This window comes from Rhinatrema bivittatum, chromosome 2 (assembly GCF_901001135.1).
Source record: "Rhinatrema bivittatum chromosome 2, aRhiBiv1.1, whole genome shotgun sequence".
In the NCBI taxonomy this organism is placed as follows: Eukaryota; Metazoa; Chordata; class Amphibia; order Gymnophiona; family Rhinatrematidae; genus Rhinatrema; species Rhinatrema bivittatum.
This window is the reverse complement of record NC_042616.1, coordinates 182871557-182896191: the sequence shown is the minus strand read 5'-3', so window position 1 is coordinate 182896191 and position 24635 is coordinate 182871557. Positions and strand designations below refer to the sequence as shown.

Below are 24635 nucleotides of genomic sequence, written 5' to 3'. Positions count from 1 at the left end.
TAGTTACAGCAGCTGTACTGGACAAAACAGATTTAAAAAAAAAAAAATACTATAGGTAGTTGAATTAATATGTAAGATTCTGCTGTTACTTTCTGATTCCATGTTTTCACTCTTGAACAAAAGTGTTCAGATTCTCATAAACTATTAACTGCTGAGCCACCCCTTATTTCTGAGTTGTGCTGTGTCTTGATTGTCTGTCTTAAAAAAAAAAAAAAAGCATATGATGCCGCCACCACCACATGTGCCAGCTCTGAACAGCTGGAAGATTACCTTGTGGGAGAAGACTTTTTAAAACTTAGGTGCATCATGAACTCCAAAGAATTGTAAATATGCCAGAAATACAATTGATTTGGACCTAAGATGAGGTCTAGGAAAAAGGCCAAATGATGGAAAATAAAGCCCAGAACTAAGCAGAATGATGGTTTCAGGAATGGGTTTCAGGTTATAGTGCTGCTTTAAGATGAATGATAACTGGTAAAGGTAAATGCACTCTGGTTAATGTCGGTGGATATTGTGACTTCAAGATGTTGTAGAAATTACCTTTTTATTTTACTTTTATAAATTAGTTTTTCAGAAGAATGCTATTTAAAAAATAACTAAATTCCCACCTTTCAGCCTTCTCATCCACTGGTTTAAGGGTTTTATAACTGTAGTTACAGGATTCTTATAGTATTTAAGGGGGTTGTGTCACAGAACTATAGAGGAGATAGGAGGGTGGTAATTTTTCTAGTTGCTTTATTCAGGAAGACAAAGAAACAGTAGGCTTAGTTGCATAAATAAAGATATAAGTAAGAAAAAGGAGGCCATATTGCCTTTTGACTAGGTCACTTGTTAGATCTCACCTTAAATATTGTGTTCAGCTCTAGAGACCAAACGTTCACAGGGACATTGCAGGGATGGAGAAGAGGTGCTAAAATACAGAGCCAGAAAGGTTCAAAATGCTTAAAATGTAATCACTGGAGGAAAACAAGGTTAGGGGTACATGACATAAATCTTACTTCCATAAAGTATGGGAGGGTGAAATCTTCTATAGAAGAGAAAATTCATGGACAAGGGGACAAAGCATCAAGATATGAAGTTGCAGGGAGAAAGGTATAGAGCAAGGGTCCCCAAACTTTTGTGAAGGGCCACATAGTGCAGTTCAGATCACTGAGAGTGTCGGACGGTTGTGGGGGAGGGAATAGGGTTCGTCTCCGTTGGAGTTTGCCGAGTGGAGGTAGGGCAATACCTCCTTGCTGTTTATTTGAAAAATATATTTTAGAGATTCTAGTTTAACCTTCCCCCTTCCTTTGCCTGGGTTTCTTCTGTCTCGCCTTCCCCGATCAGCAAACCTCCTCCCCCTGCCTGCTTTTCCCCTCAGTCTCATACCTTGTTACTCTGATTTTTGGTTTTGTCTAGTCCCTAGCTGAACTGCTTTTCTTGCAGTAACTGGAATGGCATTGGGTAGGTGCTCCCATGTGACCACTGTCTGAAGAAAGCACCCTGCCGCCATACCTCTGCAGAACTGGTCTGCTCGCCTGCCCTCCCCTGTGAATTGGTGTGCTCGTGAGCCTCTTGTCACAGCTCAAGAGGTGAGGGAATTGAAGCAAGAACATCAGCCTTCCTGCATTTGCCTTAGTAATGTGTTTGGAAGTGAGAGGAAAAAAGATGAATCTTGATCCGTGGGCTCAGTTTGAGGATTCCTGGTGCAGAGGAAACATGTGAAAGTCTTTCGTTGTGTGCCTACATGTAAACCGTTGCAATGGTATATAACTTAGTGACGGTATAGAAAATAATTTAAATAAATAAATAAATACTGAGAGGGGTGGTTGATGCCTGAAACAGATAATCAAAAGCCCAGAGAGGTTACTTGTAAAAAGCTTATTTGGCAAAAAGAAAAACCTCAGGCAGCCCACCAATAACAAATACTCTCAAAATGTTGAAGGCAAAAAATGTCATCCCAATTTAAAACAAACAAAAAACCCTTTTGTGTAAATCTTATAAAATACTTGCTAACAAATGTCAGTGTCTCAACAGTCAAAGACTTCAGCTCAATTTGTTTTCAAAATAAATGAACAGCAATTCAAAATATATATCTTTTTGAAAGGATCGTAGACTAGTCATGAATACAAAATTCGGTCCCAGTCCCCGGTTGCCGACATGGCCCATGTTTCACAGGATGTTGCTTCAGGGCTAAGAATTGGAATAAAAACCATGTTCACATAATCTCAACAAGCAGGCTTTAACAGAGTTTTCGAGACACTCAGTCTGTCAAAAATTCAGTCATTAGATACAACTCAAAGTTGGCCTTTGTGTTTCTGGGCTAGTAACTCAAAGTTGGAAGACCTGGAGCAACCCATCTGCAAAGGTAGTGTGAACCAGAACCATGATGGAATTAAAAAAAAAAATGTTTGGGATGGGCACAATGGTAAAGAGTGGATGGGAGCAGGTAGAAGATGGGTATACTTGGAACAATTATGGAGGGCAGCAGTGGGTGCAAAATTGAAAGGAGGAAGCTGGTGTTGGTTTAGAAGACAGGAATTTGTGTGCTTGCTACAAAATCAGAGAGACTTTCACTCTGGTCAGGCTGGTTGGGCCAGTTGGTCTTTATCTACTGTCCTGTACTTTGTTACTATTGGGGTGTCATTCTCACAAGTAGAGTGATGTCAGAGATACCTAATGTGGTTGAAAGCTGGGCTGCAGCAAACATGGAGGAACAGAGAGAAAGCAGATCCCAGAAAACCTGCAACATGTACTTGTAAGATGATGAAATGCTGGACCAGCAAAACGGGAGCGAGGAAGGGATGGATTAAGGGTGCTCTGTGCCCGGGTAGTACCCTGGCTACAGGCATCCTATGGGCTCCTCTAGGCGACTGCCCCATTCCCACCTCCACCACTTAATCTGATACACAGGGGTCAGGAACTCTCTCCCACAACACTTGCTCTCTTCCTGTCTGCATCGCCCTCAGCTCTTGCTCTCTCACTGCCTGTTGGAATTTTGTATGTGTTTTTACAGAGACAGTAAAACGAAATGGGTTTGAATCTGTGTGCACGCACACATGTGTAAATACAATTTATGTACACAAGCAACTTAGCAATAATATGATGTATGCAAAACAAAATTATACATTTCAGGCAGCTCTCATTAACTGAGTAGAAATTAGATTTGTTCAACTTTGTGTGTCCTTGGGCAAGATTTGTCTGTTTAGTTCAATGCAAATAATTTCATCCCTGAGAAATTATACTGTGCATCCTTGCAAGTTTTCAGGCTCCAGCTGGGGAATGGTAGCTGCTGCTTCTTGTAGATCTTTTATTTTTGTATTTATTTTCTGTACTTATCCACTCCCTCCAGTTTCCAGGGTCTTTGCTACAATCTCTTTTGCAACAAAAGAAAAGAATGAGTTCCTTCTCAAATGATATTGAATTGAAAATCCACTGTTCCTCCTGCCTTGTCTTCATCAGAAGACCTCCCTCCCTCCCCCAAAGATTCAGCAAACCTTAATAAATTCTTAGACCTCAGCATTTTTAACCTTTAAGTGCAGGGAAACCATTATAATCTATATTTTGTGTATGGAACATTTTTAAAGGGACACATCTCACTGAAGCTTCTCCTCTCCCTCCTTCCCATTCTGTACCTTATTGGATACTTGCTTTAAATAAAAATGGGCCAATTTGTTTTGTGATCTTAAAAGCAGCAGTTCTAGCTAGATATTTGGCTGTCTTTATTATTTCTCATAGTGCAAAAGTTTAGTAATTGTATTAGTTCTAGTTAAAACTGTATTCTTGGGGAGACCATGTGACCAGATGCGCAGGTAGGATGCTTCCTATCCTGCTCCCGGTCCCTCCTCCACTCCGGGCTGACTTCTGGCGTCTTTTTCTAAAAATTTTCAGCGCTTGCCATGGCACACAGCTTCCCCTGTGGCTCCCCAGCGTCGGATCGCCGACTTGTGGAAGGACAGCGGCGAAATGAGCAGCAAGCCGCAGCGGGACAAAAAAGCGCTGGGGAAAACAACAGCAGACAAAATGGCCAAGAGGCCACATAGCCAGAGCCAGTGCGGGATCACCACCCACAGCGCACTGGTGGAGGAAGTCACCCAGGCTGTGGTCCTAGCACTGGATACCCGTTTCCAGGGCCTCTCACAGCAGATTTCAGTAGGCATCGTGACACTGACGGAGATCAAGAAACAGTTGGAAGAAACACAAACCTGGATCACAGGCCTGGAGGAAGACACACATGCTTTACAGCAGCAGCATGATCTCACGACGCAGAAAATTAGCGCACTGGAGGTGAAGGTGGAGGATCTGGAAAACAGGTCCCGTTATAATAATCTGAGATTTATTGGGATCCCAGACTCCATTCTTGGCCGGGACCTGGTGTCACTCCTTGAGGGCTGGCTGCTGGATGAACTGGGCCTACAAAACCTGAAAGGTCAGTGCATGGTGGAACGGGCACACAGGCTGGGGGCTCGAGTTCCAACTAACACCAGGCCCCAGGGTAGTGATAGCCTGTTTCTTGAATTACGCCCATAAAGTGGCCATTATGCAAGCATACCGGAAAAAAACATCTCTGGAGCTGGAAGGAGCTAAAGTACTTATTTTTCAGGACTTCTCTGCCCTGGTCTCTGCACAAAGGAGAGAATATTCTGGGATTTGCAGTACTCTGTTTAAAAGGCACATAAAATTCATGCTGCAATACCCGGTGAAACTACGGCTGAAGCATAAGGGGACCTGGCGTACATTTGAAACAGTGGCCAGCGCTCAGGAGTTCCTTACTTCTCAATTGGATACCTGATCATCCTGGTTTAATTGTTCGCAGGAATAACGTTGTGGAGAAGCTGTGGGCTAACTTCGTAGCTGATGGATCTTTCTATAATGGTTTTCCCAAATTGACATGGAGGACATGCCGGGCTTGGGCTTAAGTCTTGGAAGTTCCTCCGTGACTGTTCATATGTTTGGTTATGGTTCTGTTTAATCTGTGGAGGAGGGGCAGGAACAGTTCAAAATGTGATCTCTCTCTGCCTCTTAGTTTTAGAGGCTTTCTGTATTTTGCGTTTTTGCTGTTGGGGGGGAAAGAGGAAGGGAGGGAGGGGATAGGGGGAAATGTTTTTGAAATATGGAAAAGTTCTGAGTGTCGTCGAGGTCATGCCTTTCCTGATGGTAAGGGGGACAAGTGGCAGGGGCGTCTGATGTTCGATTCCTAGGCTGGGGGGAACGGAACAAGAATTTCACAGCCAGAGGAGTGCTTACAGGGATATGCATGCTTCACTGGGTTAAATATGGTTGAAAATGTTAGGTTCACATCATGGAATGTTGCAGGAATTGGGTCACCAGTGAAGCGGACGAAACTGCTAACCTCTTTACGTAGGCCTAGAGCCCAGATTGCTTGTCTCCAGGAGACTCACTTAACTACTATAGAACATCAAAAGCTGCGGAAGGACTGTGGGAGAAGTGTACTATTCTCCTGCGGTCAGCAGAAAAGGGGGAATGGCGATTCTTATAGGGAAAAAGGTTGCTTGGGAATGGATTTCCACCACTCACGATCCTATGGGGCATTTCCTTGTGGTAGTGGGAAAAATTTGTGGAAGAGTTCTTACTATGTGCAGTATATACACCCCAATTGTGTACTCCGACCAGTTTTTCACAACGCTTCTACAGGATCTGCTGATGATAGCACAGGGCCCTCTGCTGAACGCTGGCGATTTTAATTGTGTGGTAGATCACTGCCTAGACAGATCCTTCCAGGTGGCGATACAGGCCCTGGGGAAAAATAAAGGTATCTCCTTTCTTTGCTGTCAAATGGGGCTCCTAGATGTATGGCGGACACTCCATCCTGAAGAGTCAGACTTCACCCATGTCTCACGTGCTCATATGACTATGTCTAGGATTGACTATATACTGCTCTCTTCGGGTGGTCTGGCACAGGTACATCGGGCGGAAATTGGTCTTCCCGAATTCTCAGACCATTCCTTGATCTGGGTTGAGGTTAAGTGGGGAGCGAAGCTAGAGGGGCCACGATGATGGAGATTTCTGTCCCATTTGGCTAGGGATCGGGACATACACGCATATTTAAGAGACAAGTGGGCGGATTACGGCAAGAACAACGAGCAGCATAAAGATACGCCGTTGTTGTTCTGGGTGGCTGGGAAAGCGGTTATGCAGGGCGAAATCACCACGTATCTAATAAGGAAAAATAAATTGCTCAATAAATGTATCTTAGACCTGGAGCACGACTTGCGCAGGGCCAAGGGCAAATTGATCCAACATCCCTCAGAGAGCAACAGACAGGCATATAGGGAAGTGTTATACTCTTTAAATTGTTGTTATATTCATAAGAAAACGGAGAAGAATTTGCTGTATTCCTCTCATAAATTATATTGTTTTGGAAACAAAACAGGACAGCTGCTAGCCAACCTGGTCAAAGCTCAAAGGGGGCAAACTTTCATTGAAGCACTGAAAGACCAGCAAGGAACCCGCCACACCTCCACTGCGGAGATATGTAAGATATTCCGGGCTTTCTATGAGCATCTCTATAGCGCTGAGCCGTCCAGAGAGGCGGAGCATCAGGAGCAGGCCTTCTTTCAGGGTTTACACCTCCTACAAATCTCCCCACAACAATTAGAATTGCTTAACCTGCCTATTCAAATACCAGAGATAGTAGCAGGGATTAAAAATAGCCCATCTTTCAAGGCACCGTGGAGTATTATAAAATACTGACCATGGAAGTCAGTGGGGCCCTTAAAGACTACTTTCAATCAGCACTGGCTGAGGGGTCCTTTCCAAAGGCAGCAACTTTAGCATACATAACAGTATTTCCTAAGGGGGGGAAGGATCCGCTACAAGCGGCTTCGTATCGACCAGTCTCCCTATTAAACTTTTGATACCAAATTATTTGCTAAAATCATTGCTACTAGGCTTCATGGCATCCTACCCTCCTTGATTTCGTCAGATCAGGCCGGTTTTGTTAAGGGCCGTTCTTCCGGTCAACACATAGTCCGACTGTGGTCGGCGATGATGCACTGTAAAACCCTGGGGAGGGCAGCCCTAGTAGTCTGCTTTGATCGGAAAAAGCCTTTGACAGGGTAGCATGGAAATACATGTTTCAAGTCCTAAGTTGATACAGGTTTGCGGGGAATATTATTCAGTATATCTCACTCCTCTGTCAGACACCCTCCTCCAGCATCTTAGTCAATGGGGTCCTGTCTCAGGCATTTGACCTACACAGAGGATCTCAGCAAGGGTGTCCGTTGTCGCTCTTGCTTTATATTTTGTCCCTGGACCCTCTCTTAAGAAAGATTGCCATGGCCCCAGACATTGGAGGGTTTGAGATCTGGGGTGAGACCTTCAAAATTGCCGCCTTTGCTGACTATGTGCTGATGTTTCTGACGGATCCTATGAGTTCACTTGCAAAGGTCATGGCCCTTCAGAGGCAATTCGGCACATTCTCTGGTCTAAAAATAAACTTGGACAAGTCTGAGGCCCTAGATGTGACAGACTTCCTCAAACAGCAATGGCTGGGCCCTTTCCCCCTACACTGGGTCGATAAAGAGATGAAATATCTGGGGATAAAGATTCCTACTAATATAGATCTTATATATGATTGCAACATATTACCCCTCCTAGCCAAGACCAAGGGGAGATTGGAGGGCTGGCGAGCATTGCCTATTTCCATGAGCGGGCGCCTGCACATATTTAAAATGATGGAGCTCCCCCACTGGCTCTATGTTCTGCAAATGTTACCGATATGGCTCAAAAGGACACATGTGCAAGGGCTGGAGCGAGGATTAATTGCTTTTGTGTGGCATGGGAAACGGGCCCGAACATCCTTGTCCATGTTAAAGCTATCGTGGGATGGGGGGCGGGAATGGCGTGCCCAAATCTACATGATTATAATTTGGCCTGTCTTCTTAAACATATTCAGGATTGGCTACAAGTGTCTGAAATGTTTTCCCCGGTACGCTTTCTTCAAGCGTGTTGCAGTCCCTTCCGACTCCAGAACTTATTACATGTCTGGGATCTCCCGTAATCCCATTCTAAAGCATGCACGGGCGGCTTGGAGAGGGCTCTGTGCTAGACTCTGGGTCCCTTGGATGGTATCTCCTTTTATCTCTATACTAGGACATCCCATTCATTACCGGGGTGGGGTAATGAATTCTTGGAGGCATGAGGCAGTGGGCATTCCTTTTGAGAATTTGCGATTGACTTATGACCTATCGCATAAAGAATTCTACATATATCTGCAAGTCCGTCATTTCATTGACCATGACTTGCTTCCCAGGTTTAATCCACTAAGTACGTCCAAATTTCTTACATTTTTTACCATCCCAAGGGGACGAAAACAGTCCTGTGCTTCCTTGCATAAAGCGCTGCGGGAACTTCAGGGAACTGGGCACCTGGTAGGTCTCTCAGAGCGCTGGAACAAGGAACTAAATGCTAACTTGCCTCCCGGGACTTTGGGGAATTGTTTTGCTCACCTCCTGACAGTGTCAGATAATGTTTTAAGGGAACACAATTCACATTTTTGAGACAACTCTACGTATCTCGCACCTGGGCATTTAAAGCTAAACTTAATAGCACGGATATTTGTGATAAGTGTAAAATAAGCCCGGGCAGTCAATTTCATCAATTTTGGGGCTGTATGGCGATCAAGAGGTTTTGGAAACATGTATTAATGTATCTCAGCGAACTCTTAACATCTCACCTCCCAGACAACTTTCTTTTCTGTCTCTTCGACGTTATGGATCACGTGTCTCCCAAGGTTTCAGCTCGTCACTGGGAATTTATTCAAAAGGCTCTCTTGCTGGCCAAAAAGGCGATATTGGATATGTGGTTAAAAGAGGAGGCCCCGATGGTGACCATGTGGAAATTGAAATTGCATCAGATGGTGGTTTTCAAACATATGACAGCTAAAAGTGGGACCCCGGAAAGATATAAGGAATTCTTGGATAGATGGACTGTATATCTTATGTCTTTGCAAGCCACGTCGAGGAGCCGATTGTTTGTTTGACTTATAAGATGGCCTTCTGGCTTGCCTCCTAAGATGTGCTACCTGCCTCACCGGGACGCGGTGAGGTAGGCTTCTCCTAGGATGACAACTCAGGATTAGAGACTGGGGTTGGGATTGGGGTGTTGCAGGGGTATGATGCTTGTTTGCTCGTATTACATATTGTTGCCATGAAGATTGATGTTAAGGGTTATATTATGAAAATCTGAAAAATAAAGAATAAAAAAAAAACAAAAAAAACTGTATTCTTACAAGGTATAATAATGTAATATCCTAGTTTTGGAACCACAAGAATTATCTAAAGATGAAGATGTTGAGCTCACAGGGTTCCATCTTCAGATATATTGGTATTCTTGCTACAAGAATTGTTTTTTGGGTTTTTGGTTTTTTTTTTGTGCTAATATATTTTATGTTTTTGGGGGGGGTTGTTTGTTTTGGGGGTTTGTTGTACCATTTTTGGAGTGAATTTGCCTCAGGAATGCTCACAACAAGCTTTTTGGTGGCTTCAAAGTGCAGTTACTAGCTCTTGATAGTGGCTGCCTTAACAATTTTCCTAAAATTATTCTAATCCTCCCGTCCCCTTTTCTCTCCTTTTCCCCACACCTTCCATCCCCTGCTGTATTTCCCTTTGCATCACCCTTTCATCACTTCTCCCTTCATTTCGTTTCTTCTCAAATCCTCTCCTTCAGTTCCCTTCCTCTCTTCTTCTTCCCTCCTTGCTTTCTTGTCTTGTCTCCAACCCCTGCTGCCAGACTCTCCTCTTTGCCCCTTTTCTCTTGCCTTCATTCCCATGTGATATCCCCCCCCCCCCCCCACCTTGCTCTTCATTAGCAGCCAGCATTGGGAGACCAGGCTTTTCCCTGTGCATTCTGCCTCTTTCCAGGCCTCGAGGGCCTGTTTTTCACTGCAGTCTGCTGCCTCCTGGCAGCTTCATTACCTGCTGGCTTGTGGTGGCAGGCACGAACGATGTGTTGATGGCAGTGTGCATGAAATGTTGCTTTACATGGTAGGGGCAATTTTCAAACGGGTGTAACTCGCTGACTAACACATTAGCTGGCTAGATCCCTCAGGGTGAAAACATGCAACCCAGTGAGCAGCTAAATATAGGAAGCTATGTTTAGCTGCTCCAGTAACAGGCATACTGGGAGGTATGGAAAGTTTGGGAGAGGAATAAATACATGCATATATTAAAATTTCAAATGTACATGCGTACTTTCAGATGCATAATTCATTTACAGATATAGCGGGTGCAAGAAGCATGTGTACTTTTGTATCCATATTGCTTATAGTGCATTGTCAGAGTAACTGCCAGTTGCTAGGCTACTTAGCAAAATCACCCATGATGTGTATGTACATCGAGCTCTTGAGTCACATTCATAATTGTAGAAATGGCTAAGCAGGATAAACTTTCAAAAGCACTATTACCACCCCAGGAATGAAATCTATATTTCTGCTAGAGTTATGTTTCTCAAATGTAGCCACCATGACTGTGTGCGGACAAGGATGCATTTTTTTTTTTTTGTGGCCACTGTTATGGGCTGAGGGCTGATGAAGGTGTCCGGTCACACGAGCCAGCAAGCGGAGGCACAGTTTAGCAAAGAAAAGTCTTGTGGAAGCCAACAAGAGGAAATGCGCTGCAGGAAAGAGTATGCTTGTGTGGGCCAGAAATGGATGTGCACAGGGAAAAGCCTGTGCCAGTGATTCTGTCTCCAGAGCAAGGTAGGGGAGAAGGGGAGAAAATAAATTGGGGAATGAGGAGAACAGAGAGAAGGGCAAAGGGATGGAGGAGTGGGGAAGAGAGATGGGAATGGGGCACAGGCTGAGGGGAGGTTGTTGAGAGGACAAAGCAAGAGAGGGAGGGGAGGTAGAGATGGGAATGAAAGGATATTAAGGGAAGCTAATGAGAGTACGAGAAGGAAGGGTAAGAGTAGGGGAGTTTGGCAAGAGGGAAAAAGGAAGAGGAAAGGGGTAGGAGTAGGGAAAAAAAAGAGAGAGAACAGGAGGCGGGTTTTATTTTAGGACAAATTGTCAGTGCTGCCACCTGAGTTGATAATCCACACTCTGAGGCCACCAAAATATTTTGTTAAGGGAACCCCTGTGCTAGGAATCCGAGGGAGGGAGCAGGCTCCTGTGAGATACATTATTCTGAGTCTTATGTTAAAGCGAAATGTATCTAACCTTGAGATGTTTGTCCTTTTTTTTAAAGGCTCTGAAGAAAAGATTGATGAAACATGGATGGCCACAATTAGTAAGTCACTTATGCATACGTAATTCAATAGAGCTGATAATATTAGAAATCATTTTCTGTGTCTGATATCGAAATTTGACATATGTATTAGATTTTCACAGTTGACCTTTGTCATGTTGACCAGTAAAGATGGATGTGGGGCTAAATGAGTGATTAAATAGGACAAGCTTTCCTGGTCCTTTTTGTAGTTGTCAGTTGTTAGGGCTCAATAGAAAAGTTACATAGATCATTTCATTTGTGATAATGAGTTAATTTTGATTTTGACAGGCTGCATATTTTAAATCTTCCATAAGATATGACTGCTTGTGCAGACTACAAGTAAATCTTAGCCAGTGACTTTTTACTGCAGTTTACAAGTGTTTTGTAATGTCAAGCTTTTGTGACTCTCTCTTTTTTTTTTTAAATATTCTCTTCAGTGGATATTCCAGAGAGTTTTATGACCGGTACGCCCAAAGTCAGGAGAAGTCAGTGGTTAACAAGATGCAGCAGAAGTACTGGAAAACAAAGCAGACCTTGATAAAAGTTACAGGGAAGAAAGAAGATGAGCATGTTGTTGCTTCAGATGCAGACCTGGATGCCAAACTGGAGGTGAGTAATGAGCGTTCATAATATGCAGTAGAAATGATAGAGACAAAACAAGTTCTGCTCTCCTATCAAAGTGAATACACAGCTATTACTATTCACAGATATATCTGTATTCCTCCTCATACATATTTATGCCATGTCTTTGTACACAGCCCGATATTTAAAGAAATCCGAGTGCCTGAATGTAGGAGCCTAATTTAGGTTCCTGTTTTCAGTTGTTTATAGGCAACCAAAGTCGAGGCTGCAAATAGGCATGTAACGTTACCTTTAGGAACCTAAACTTCGCTGGCTAGTGCTGAAAGTCAGTGCTAATTGACTGAAATCTCTTCTGCCTAAAGCAAAATAAAATAGTGAAACCAACAGCCGTGCCAAACCACCTATGTCAAATATAGTAGTGAAGCTTTTAGCCCCACTGAAATCCCTTCAGGGCCGTCCATCTGAAGAGTAATGATAGCGTGTCACTTAAGCCCCTTCTCCCAACTCTTGGCCCCAAAAACCTGCTGTTCCGAAAATTCCCTAGCCAGGCCAGGAGGACGCAGTCTTGCAGTCTTTCCCGGCTTACCAGATACCTATCCTCTGACAGCAGTGCTACTAGCATTGCTGTTAGAGCCTCTGAGCCTGTCAGAGCAACAGTAGAGACTGAGTCAAGAGGGATCCATAAGAATGTGCTTTCCCGGCATGGCTAGGGAACTTTTCTGGAGAGCAGGCCTTTGGGGTGGGAGAGGAAAGGTCGGGGTGTCCTCAGCATGCTACCATTAATCTATGGGTGGGTGGCCGGGAGAAGGGGTTTAGAAGGGTTATCAGCCCTGTTACTTTGTTTGGCATTAGGTGACCCTAAAGGGAATTTTGGCAGGGCTATTAGCCCCACAATTTCATTTTGCATCAGACAGGTGGGAGGGGGATTCGGAAACTGGGGATAAGGCTGTTTTGGTGGCACTTAGCAGTGGAAAATAGTGCTAGGCAACTAACTTCCTTCATTCCCCTGACCTGACTTCCATCCTTTTCCTTGTCCCCTTTTTAGGTGCCCAAATTTAGGAGTCTAGTTCATTTAGGTATCTAAATTTAGGCACTCAGCGATGGGAAATTTTTTAAATCAAATTTTAGATGTGTAACTTGTAAAGTTAGACACCTACCGTAGGTCTTTGCCATACTGGGCTCTTAGTTTCTACTGCAGGTGCTCTCCGCATCCAGTAAAACCATTGCTTAGAATCTTCATGTCTTACTTTTTGGAGAGTCACAGGCCCCAAGGCCTCAGCATTGCTGATTAATTTTATGGAGGTTTGCTGTTGCTTGAAGGAGACGGGAGAGGAATATTGAGACTTTTCCCTGCAACTTCATTGGCTGTCTTAATTTTGGAAATGCTTACACCCTGGCTGCCCCGATTCAAGTGAAATGTGTTTAAAATAAAAAGAGTGACCAATAAATTTAAGAGTTTATTAAAGTGCATTTCACTACCGTTCAGTTCTGTCATCTGGACAGACAAATCCTGTGACAAACAGATGGCCAATCAACATGAATAGCACTTTTCAAATATTTTGAAGCATGCCAAAAATGCCTGCCTGTAAAAGTCCAATATGAGCTCCATGGCCACGTAGCACTGTTGCCACCTGCTCCCCTCAGCCCATTGTTTTTCTATGGCTTGCACAGACCAAATGTTATATAAGGGAAGACTTTGTGCCATTTTTTTCTAAAGCCTTTTTTCAGCTTAGCAGGCACGCAAAGTCTCTAGCCCATAGCCTTATGTGGCCCTGCAAGTAGGTTCCCTGGATCAAAAAGGGAATTAGGGGGCAGGGTGGAACTGCAGCCCTCTGGCTCATTATATACCAAAGAAAATGTATTAAAGCAATGTTGAGGTCCTCCTAAATAGGCATAAACAAAGGGGGGGGGGTGATTTAATGTTGCACTTTGGGCCTCTGCATTGCAGCTCCAATATTCTGTTATGTACCACATTCTTCTGAGGCCTTCTGTCTGTAGGATTGCATGAGCAGCACATATCTTGGCACAATAAAGTGAGTTAGTAATGGTTTATGGTCACCCCTGATAATCATGCCATCTTCAATTCCAAGTTTTCAAGTCTCTCAATTTTTTCTATTTTTAGTGTATATGTGCATGTGTACATGTGTGTATATGTATGTGTGTATATATATATATATATATATATACACACACAGAATTTGGATGATGACATTGTGGCATGCTCTTTTGTATTCATTTTCATACATTATAACCATTCCTGTCTAGAGATGGTCAAAGCTAACCATTTTACATGAGAATGATCTGGAAAGTATGTGGTAAGGGAAGGGAGAAACCGTAATACCCCTCATTGGATTGCTCTCCAATGAGGGGTATTACTGGCTGAAGACAGGATCTAGGATTCCGAATCCCAGGCTCTTTGCCCCTTCCTGCTTTTGTGTGGTAACATGAACCATGCTAGCTATCTGTTCTAATATGTGGAGTCAGGGTTTATAATGCTCATTTTGAATTATATAGAGATGCTCAGTAGTTATGTTTTTAAAATAAAACCCTTATTGGGCAATTGCATAACCTCTCCCTCCCTCCAGTAGAACATAGAAAAGCACTGGTGCCGTGTACCAATGAGACTAGCAAGAACTTTTAAATGTGCATAGTTAAAGCTATTAGTTTTGTATACACTGACTATCATCTTATTCATGAGCCCTCACAGCTAGCATGATGATGATGATTTCACTGAATTTTTGGGTTTCTTCAGTAAACTATGCATCTCACCTTGCAAATGGCCTTCAGCATCTCAGGCACTAGACCAGCTTCACACGTCAACCAATTTAGTGCAAGGTCATGTTTCTCATCAAAATTGTTCTTGTCTGAATGCATTGCTAAAGTTCCAAGATACATTACTAACTTTTTATTTTCATTTTTTTTGCAATCTCCTTTCCTCAGACATTTGAGTAATTTGCATTTGTTCGTATCATTTCAGCTATTTCATTCAATCCAGAGAACATGCATGGAGTTACTCAAAGTAATTGAACAGTATCAAAAGAGAATTTGCTGTAAGTAATATAACATTTTGGATTTTAATTTGGAGAACCATGATATTTATTTATTTATTTTATTTTTATATACCGATGTTCCTGTATAAGATACATATCACACCGGTTTACAAGGAACTAAAAAACTGTCGCCTCAGGGGTGGGATACATTGAAACACATAACAATGCGGAACTTACAGAATAAATAAAAGGTCTAATTTAACTGAAATATAGTACAACTCAGGAACGTATGTACAGGAGGATAAAGGGTACCGGGGACCAGTGGCGTAGCTACGGGTGGGCCTGGGTGGGCAGTGGCCCATCCACTTTCCATTCAGGCCCACCCACATTTTTTTGCCAGATTTTTTTGCCACTGCAGCGGCAGCATCGGCAGCACGCAAAGCTAAAAGAAAAAAAAAGTCAGGCAATCGGCGGCGAGTTTACTTTTTTGAGCAGCCGTGACTCACGTGACCGCTCACTGCACCACCCGCCCAAGAGGAGTTTGTGCATGCGCACCGTGCCGGACGCACGTTTACGATGCAGTCTGGTGACAAAGGCACGTGTGGTGCGGGCGCGCGGCACGCTGGCTCCCTTCATTGTGCGGTGCACACTGCACAGCCACAGTTACCTCACACTTCCAAGAGAAAGGCTGGTAATCTTTATTAAATTGGTTGGACCGGGGGAAAAGAGTGAGGGGACGGTTGGGGTCACCCGGGGGAGGAGGGGGAAAAGAGTGAGTGGAGGGAGGGAGGGAGGAGGGGGAAAAGAGGCAGGAGAAGTGCTGGGGTCTCTGGGGAGGGGAATGAGTGTGAAGGGGCAAGCTCTTTCTTCACTGCTGCTGTTGCCGCCGGGCTATCAGCACGTTGAAGCCCAGTGGGAACAGCAGCAGTGCTAAAAGAAGCTGGGGCACCCGTGGCTGGCCTTTTCTTCTTCCCGCGCCTGCAACTCCCCCCCCCCCCCCCCCCGACCCGGAACCGGAAGTGATACGCCGTGCGCGGGAAGAAGAAAGAGCCGTGCCGCATGATAAAGTAGCAGCGGCCACTGCAGCATCGGCCCCCGAGCAATTAAGCAGCCGGGGATCAAGAAAGGAGATAGCATCATGAGCCTCCCGCGGCCGATGGAATTCTTCCTTCTTGGCCTGCGGGGGCTGGAGCCGGAGGAGGCTGCTGCAGCTGCAGCTACCATTTGTGCTGGGGGGGGGGAGAGAGAGGAAGTGAGTGAGAGAAAGAGAGAGAAGCAGCCAGCCAGCCAGTGTGTAAGTGAGAGAATGTGTGTGTGATTGAGAGCCTGTGTGTAAGTGAGAGAATGTATTTGATCGAGAGCATGTGTTGATTGAGAGAAACTGGTCAGAGAGCTGATGTATGTGTGTGTATGTGAGATACAATGAAAGTGACTGCTCAAGGAGATGACTGATGTGTACGTGAGAGTGTGAGACAGTCAGGGATGTGATGTGACTGATGTGTGAGAGAGAAAAAGCATGGAAGTGAGAAATCTGGGTATGTGAGAAAGCATGGGAGTAAGAAGCCTGGTGTTGTGGGGGTGTATGTGAAAGAAAGCATGGGAGTGAGAAGCCTGATTATGTGAGAGAGAGCATGGGAGTGGGAAGCCTGTGTGTGTGTGTGTGCATGCATGAGAGAGAGACTGGTTGGTAAGGTGACGGTGTGACTGGTGTGTATGTGAATGTGAGAGAGAGAGAATGTGATTCAGGGAATGAGAAGCCTGTGCACATGGAGAGCGAGCATGGAAATGAGAGAGAGACTGGTGTGTGTGTGTGTAACAGAGAGAAAGTGATTATGGGAATGAGAAGCCTGTGCATGTGGAGAGAACAAGCATGCAGTGAGAGACTGGTGAGTGTGTGTGAGAAAGTGATTATGAGAGTGAGAAGCCCATATATGTAAGTGGAACACGGGAGTGGGAAGCCTGTGTGTGTGTATGGCATGAGAGAAACTGTTCAGGAAGGTGACTGGTGTGTGTGTGTGTCAAAGACTGGGAGATGATTGGTGTGTGAGAGACAGAAACTGGTCATGGGGGGCATGACTGGTATGGTGTGTGTGTGAGAGACATGGGCCCTAAGGAAGAAGACTATGAGTATAGAGCTTAGCCACTACTGCTGCTTCTGGTGTGTGCTACAGCCTGCATGGAAGAGGAATAGGAGAGCTGCTGGAGGGGGTAAGTAAAGATGGCTTTTTAAGTTTATTTTTCTTGATTGACTGCCATTTTAATTATTTAATATTATGTGATGTGTCTGCTTTTTAAAAAATATTTTATTGGTATTTGGAGAATTTTTAATAGTTTTTTATGAGTTTTTAATTGTTGGATGTTATTCTGTTCATAGTTGTTGTGAAACATTTATTCTGCTTATTAGTATAGTTTTACAATTATTTCTGTGTGGGGATCTATAGCTGCTTGCTAGTTCTGTTTTCCTAATAAGAGGTGTATTGGTTTTTAGGGCCTGATTTAATATTTGTAGTGTTGCCTTTTCATCGACAGGGTTGCTCCTGTTTGAGTGTATTCCATAATACAGGTGTAACTGTATAACAGCTGTAGCAGATTATTTAGAAATCTATTGTCAGGTGTGTGTGTGTGTGTGAGAGAGAGAGAGAGAGAGAAAAAGTATTTATCAATATGAATATGAATTCCATGGCTCAGACTTTTAATGCCCACCCATATTAACCTTGGGCCCAGCCAAAAATTCATTTCTGGCTACGCCACTGCCGGGGACTATAAGACCTGATTTTCTTAAATCAGGTGCTCTGCTCCCGTAATAACCTTTTGCTGATTGGGCCAGTCTCTATTCACGGTGTGTGTTTAAAAGTCTGTCCCAGCCTATGTAGTTAGCCTCATTTTCAATTCCCCATGAGCTGGTAAAACATGGGAGGAAGGCATCTAGGGTGAGCACATTCATAGTTCTCTGGTCTGATTTTCTACCATTGTCTTTGAGTTTTGTTGCAAGTTTTAGTGAATTCTCTGATGAGGATTTTGCCTTCTTTTGAACTATATTTTGTATTTATATTTTGCAGTATAGGTTTAGGGTTTTCATGCGATGAATTTGCCTGTTTTGCAAGAACCCTCACAAATAAGGTTTTTGCAAAAAAAAAAACAAAAAACAAAACACCCAGGGGAAATAGTTTTTTGGCCCAGTACTTACCACCACCACCACCACCACCTTTTTATACACTCAGTTCCATTAGAATCCGGCCTGGAATCTGGTACCAAGAGCCTTCATTTGCAACTTCCTAGGGTATTTTGCCCCTAATGTTATAGCCCTTTCCCCCACTTAGTCCAGTCATTGTGAACATGCACCATGAAACTGTGGTCCCTGAGTCTGGGAGCTAGGGGTCACTGTTGAATGATGACTCAATCTCCCTTCCCCCACCCCAGGGTGTGAATGCCGCTTCTGCAGCATCTCCATCCCTGGCTGGCCTGCGGAGCAGAGTACTAGCCCGGGTCGAACCCAAGTCCTCTGTTTGGCAGTGCACAATTCTATTGCTGAGTCACCAGGCCAACCCAGAAAATAAGAGGAAACACATTTCTTAATTTTTTCTCCCATATTCTATAAATTTTAAGGCACCTTTAGCAAGTGCTGCCCTTAAAATTTGTTTCAAATTTTAAAAAAAGACAAAAGAATAAAAGTTCTGTTTTACAAGACTGCATGCTCTTGCTAGAGTGTCACTGTGGGCCCAAACCATTGTCAGGCCCAGTCAGGGACCTTGCCCAGCTTTGCTCTATGACCCAATTTTTTTCTGCGTTCATCCTCCTAGTGCTGTAAAAAACTAGAAGTGAACGCTATGTGCAGCAAAACCAGCACAGGCTTGCAGTGCTGACTGGGGGCGAGACCAAGCACAGTTTCAGCCCATTCTGACAGCTTCTGAATAGGGCATTCGCAATACATAGGAGCGACCCATTTCAAACTTTGCTTTCCCAACTACCCTTTAATCCCTTGTTCCCCATTTTAAAATGTTTTGTAATAGATGAGTGTGATAACACCCATGGCATTTTTGTGAGGCCAACTAAGAGGAATATTGACTGTTCTACAAAAAAACCCTATCAGTAGGTGCATCTTTAGTGTATCCATGTGTGAATTTAAAACAATACCTGAGTTTACAATCATTTAAGCTTTCAAAATCACCAGTCAGAGAAAATCTTGTCTAATATGTTTCCTGGAATACTTGATTGTGAGCAGCTCTAGCCATAAAACTCTAATCTGTATGTTATATTGTTGTAAGTGCTGTTTTGAGATGGTTTATTGATTGTTTTATGCTTCTTTATCCAGAATAAACTTTTATGGTCTATTTTCTTAACACTGACTACTGACACAATTTATTTCTAACATGGTAGAGGATCTCTTGCTTGGCAGGTGATATCTTCTTTCTTAGAGTTCAGACAGGTGGATGCAGAACCAGTGGATTATACACCTCTACCAGCAGATGGAGATGAAGCAAAGCTGACATCAGGGTATATATATATATATACCCCCTGCACTGACAGTATTCTCCGTCTCCAGCTGAGGGTGGACGTGCATCTCCCTACTGGGAATTGTTTAAAGTTTTAAAAGGAGAAAAGAAGGAAATTTATTTGCCCCACTCTCCTGTGGTGGTATGATATGGTCCCTTCCTCAGTTGTGAATTCCTGAGGTGATATCTTTGGATTTATTCCTCAGATGAGTGCCTTGGTCCAGTAGCTGGTTTTCAGCTGGCGTGGACTTGGCTGTAAAAAAAAAAAAAAAAAGATGAAAGGCAAGCAGGTACAGGAAGCCGAGCACAGTGGTGAAGCTATATGTCCTCTCCTCCCGCAGCCAGAAATACTCAGTAAGAGGCTGGGATGGGCTGAGCTCAGGTAAGGAGTTAAAAAAAAAACCAAAAAAAAAACAAAACAGAGGAGAGTTTTGTAGGGATTCCTCCTCCCTCCGGTCTCCATGCTCAGTGCACTGATCCGATGTTCATTCCCGTCTCCTGGGGAGCTTAGAGGACATGGGTAGCCTGGCAGGTTGAGCAGCCTTGGTGTCTAGGCCCCACTCTTAGGCTTTTCTTGTTCACTGTGTGGTAGGCCGTGGCAGAATTTTGTGTGTTTTTTCCTGTTTGTTAGGCTGCCGCCTTCAGTTCTGTCAGTTTGTGCTAGGGCATGCAGCTTTGCGTCTGGTTGGGCGCAACTGTGAGCATTTACATGCACATGGTTATCTACGTGTGCAATCTGAGTTGCCTCATGGGAGCTCAGTTTTTGGATGCTCACCAAGGCCTGATTTTTTGGAAGCCTAATTTTTTGCAGTGTGAATATTGCTATATGACCACTTCTCAGACGCCTGTTAGTGTACTGACAGACTGATGGTGCCTATAGCTAAGAAACCTAAGCACCTTTGCCCTCTGTGCTTCTTGTCATATTTGGGCATCTCAGCATGGCGTTCCCTGTAACTTGTGTCAGCGCAGCTTGGAGGCTCAGGGGGGATTGGCTTTGTCTGATTTTTACTAAGCCCAGTTTTTCCCAACCTGATGCGGGACTGGGTAAAGAGCTGCCAGAAGGGTCGCCTGACTTGGGGGAGCTCCAAACTGGTTTATCAATGAGGGAAGGTGGTTCAGTGGGCACAGGACAGAGGCCCCCTGGTTTTGGCCTTTTCTTGGATAAAATTTTTTTCAAGGACTGCAGTTTTTTTTTTTTCTTCAGACGCAGTCCTTGGCCTGGCCATTCTTAACAGGTCATGGTTGCAGGCAGCGAAATACGGCACACTTGGTGCTGTGGGTAAACATCAGAGTATGCCTAGATCTGCTACCAGTCTTCCCAATAGGGACCCAGATGGCACAGATGATGAAGCTGATCCTTACTCTCTGGAGGATGGGAAAATTCCTCCAGGATTGGAGCCATATAGAACTATGTTGTGTTTTTTTCATAGAGATGAGTTACCGGCTCTGATTTCCCAGATACTGAAGTTGCTGGGAGTACCTGGGGCTGAATCCATGTCTGAGCGACCCCATGGCAAGGAGAACCCATCCTCTATCAGTGCCGGGGGTCCACGATGGTCTCCACAGGTCCTGGTACCAGTCGCTGATCCCCCTCACAGATCTGAAGAAGATCTGGCTACCCCTCCTTCCTTCCAGTCGGTGTTGGCATTGGTTATGTTTGAGGAGGAGCTGGAGCGCAAGGTCCAGCTGGCAGTGGAGCGGTCAATGCAGGGCCTCGTTGGTGCTTACTGGTGTGTTACTGACCCAGCTAACTCCAGTTCCCGGGACAGCATTGGTGCCCGGTGGGGCACCGAAACCTCTCCCCCTACCAATACATTGATTGTTGCCAGTTCCTCTGAGGAGGAAGCTCCACCAAGACCTGTAGCCTCCCATCCACTTCTACCAGTGCCTGCACCTCTGGACGAAGGCTGAACACCTATGACCCCATCACCTATTGCATTCAGTAAGGATCAGGGGATCGGCTCCAGCTATCTGCAGATCGATGGACTTCGATTACATCTGACCTCTGGGTCCTGCCCATTGTGCCTCGGGCTACAGATTGTATTTCCAACGAGTTCCACCCTGCTAACCTCAGTGACCTCGGTGGAGAGTAGAAGGGGAACTTGCAGATCCTTCAGGAAGAGTTCTCTGCCCTCGTACTGGCTTGAGCGGTTGAACCTGTTCCGTCCAGTCAGCAGGGCGAGGGATTCTATTCCAGGTATTTCCTGATTCCCAAGAAAATGTGGCCTTCAGCCCATTCTGGACCTGCGGGTCTTGTACCATTTTCTGGTAAAGGAAAAGTTCAAAATAGTCTCGTTGGGCACCTTGATTCCCCTTCTCAAAGCAGGACACTGGCTCTGCTCCCTCAATCTAAAAGATGTGTATGCCCATATCCCCATCTCTCATGCAGATCAGCAGTACCTACGATTCCTAGTCAACAGGATTCACTGTCAGTATCGGGTGCTGCCCTTTGCCCTTGCATCCGCTCTCTGTATTTTCACTGTGTCTGGCAGTGGTCGGAGCCTACTTTCAGAGGCGAGGGATTCATGTTTTTCCCATACCTCGACGATTGGCTTATCAAGAGCGACTCTGGGCAAGGGGCACAGAGTGCCCTGTGAATCACAGTTCCAGGTCTTGGAAACTCTGGGGTTTCTGATCAACTATCCAAAATCTCATCTCCAACCATCTTTTCAACTGGACTTCATTGGGGCTCAGCTGGACACTGTCCAGACGAAAGCTTTTCTGGGTTGGGTCAGGGCGGAGATGCTTGCATTTCTAGCTCAAGTAGTCTCCGATTGCCCCCATGTCTCGGTGCATTAGTTTCTTAGATTACTGGGCCACGTGGTAGCGACGGTGCATGTCACTCTATTTGCTCACCTGCACATGCACATACCACAGTGGATGTTGCGTTCCCAGTGGTGTCAGGCAACCCAAGACTTACATGCTCGTGTCCTTATCACCACGCTGCTGCACCTGTCCCTCGGGAGGTGGGTGACCTCCCCCCCCCCCCCCCCCCCCCCCCCAAAAAAAAAACAAATCTGGAGTGGGGGATGCCCTTTTGGAGCCCACAGCCACAGGCTATTCTCACCACAGACACGTCTCAGATGGCGGGGGGAGCACATTTGCGAACCTCCGCACCCAGGGGCTTTGGTCCTTGCAGGAATCGCAGACCCAGATCAACTTCTTGGAGTTGCGAGTGTTTCGGTATTCTGTACAGGTGTTCAGAGAACAGCTCTTGAAGAAGGTTGTCCTTGTTCAGACTGACAATCAGGTAGCTATGTGGTATATGAACAAGTAAGAGGAACGGGGTCCTTCACCCTCTGTCAGGAGGCTGTCCACCCCTGGGAGGATGCCACTGCTGATGGCCCATGACCAGATGTGGACTGAGTCCTGACGGACTCCTTGAGCCGTGCCTTCCAACCTCATGAGTGGTCCCTCAATCAAGATATAGCGAGCCAGATCTTTCGCTCACTTGGAGAATAGGAAAGTGGACCACTTCTGCTCCCTAAGTCGGAGGTGCAGTGGATCGATGGCAGGTGCCTTTTCAATTCACTGGGGCACCGGGCTGTTATACGCTTACCCCCTCCCTTCCTCTCATGTCAAAAACGCCCATAAGTTTCAGCAGGATCAGGGCACCATGATTTCGATCGCCCCCTTTTGGCCCCACCAGGTCTGGTTTCCGACCCTATGGGACTGGCCTTGTGCCCCCCAATCTGGTTGGAGATGGCTCTGTACCTAATCTTGCAGGACCAGGGTAGGCTCTGCCACCCCAACCTCCAAGCCCTGGCTCTCACAGTTGGGATGTTGACGGGCGACTGTTCATGCCCTGGGCCTTTCAGAAGGGGTATCACGAGTCCTACTGGAGTCCAGAAAACCCTCCACTAGGAAATCTTAACAATTTAAAGTAGAAGAGGCTTGGGCTTGGTGCGGGGAGTGCGATCTGGATCCCTTCTCTTGCTCCCCACTGGCGCTCTTAGACTACCTGTTTTCCTCTTCGATTCTGGTCTGCAGACCACGTTGATGAGGGTTCAACTGAGTGCCATACCATCAGGGCACAGATGGTACTGAGATTTCCTCCCATCTGCTTGTGGGGTATTTCATGATGGGCTTGTTACAAATGAGGCCCCCTACTTGCCCACCCATGGTTTCCTGGGATCTCATTGTCCTGTCTCAACTCATGAAGTCTCCATTTGAACCATTGTAATCTTGCGACCTGAAGTACCTTTCCTAGAAGGTCATCTTCTTGGTCGCGGCCACATCAGCTCGCAGGGTCAGTGAACAGCAAGCTCTGGTGCCGAACCCACCTTTATACAAAATTTTGTCATAAGGTGGCTCTGCAGATGCACCTTCCCAAAGTGATCTCTGAGTTCCATCTCAATCAGTCCATTGTGTTGCTTTCTTTTTTTCCCAAGGCCACACACTCACCAAGGTGAGCGGGCTCTGCATACGCTAGATTGTGAAAGGGCACTGGCCTTTTACTTGGAAAGGACAGTGCCTCACCGCTTATCCACTCAGCTTTTTGTCTCCTTCGATTAAAAACAGATTGGGGGTTGCTGTCTCTAAACAGAACTTATCCCATTGGCTTGTGGACTGTATTGCCTTCTGCTACTCCCAGGCAGGCTTACACCTTGACTGTCATGTCAAGGCTCGCTCAGTATGGGCCATGTCAGTCTCCAGTGGCTCACGTTCGTGCAGTCCCCATTCACAAGATTTGCAGAGCAGCGACCTGGCGTTCCCTTTCCCTCTACACGTTCGCCTTGCATTATTGCCTGGACAAAGATGGCCGGAGGGACAGTCTGTCCTCAGTAATCTCTTCCAGCCTTGAAAACCCAACTCCCCCCTCCAAGGGGCCCTGTACCTGGGTACAGGCCTGCACCTCTGGTGACTGCAGCAACAGTTGTTGTGCACGTTGGCACCTGTTCTTTGCTGAACATATTAGGAGCAGCCTGGAGCTACTTAATCACCCATGTGCGAGGACTACCATCCTGCTTGTCCTTGGAGAAAGCAGAGTTGCTTACCTGTAACAAGTGTTCTCCAAGGACAGCAGAACGTTAGTCCCCATGAAACTCACCCACTACCCCGCAGTGTTGTTTTTCTCTTGGTTTATTAAATTTTTCGCAAACTCTGTTGTAAGACTGAAGAGGGACCCCGCGTGGATGCATGGTTAGCGGGATGCTGGGCATGCTTATTGATTTCCGTTCCGGGCCCCATCTGATGATGATACCCATGTGTGAGGACTAACATCCTGCTGTCCATGGAGAATATCTGTTACATGTAAGCAACTCTGCTTTTCTGCCACCTGTTAGTAGAAGGACTAGGGGACATTTCTGTAAAATATCTGAAACATTGAAATAAAAGTTTGACCTGTTTTCTAAATAATAGAT

At 45.3% G+C, this 24635-nt stretch overlaps 1 protein-coding gene across 6 annotated transcripts in view; it reads left to right on the top strand.

Annotated features, from left to right (window-relative positions):
- ICA1 (islet cell autoantigen 1) overlaps window positions 1-24635 on the top strand; it is a 294496-nt gene that overhangs the window by 49242 nt on the left and 220619 nt on the right. For all 6 annotated transcript variants that reach the window (XM_029588952.1, XM_029588957.1, XM_029588956.1 and 3 more), the window contains exons 2-4: window positions 11187-11228; window positions 11645-11816; window positions 14767-14839. In XM_029588952.1, the coding sequence (XP_029444812.1) occupies window positions 11212-11228; window positions 11645-11816; window positions 14767-14839 (262 nt within the window). In that variant the 5' untranslated portion in view covers window positions 11187-11211. The remainder of the gene's footprint in view (window positions 1-11186; window positions 11229-11644; window positions 11817-14766; window positions 14840-24635) is intronic.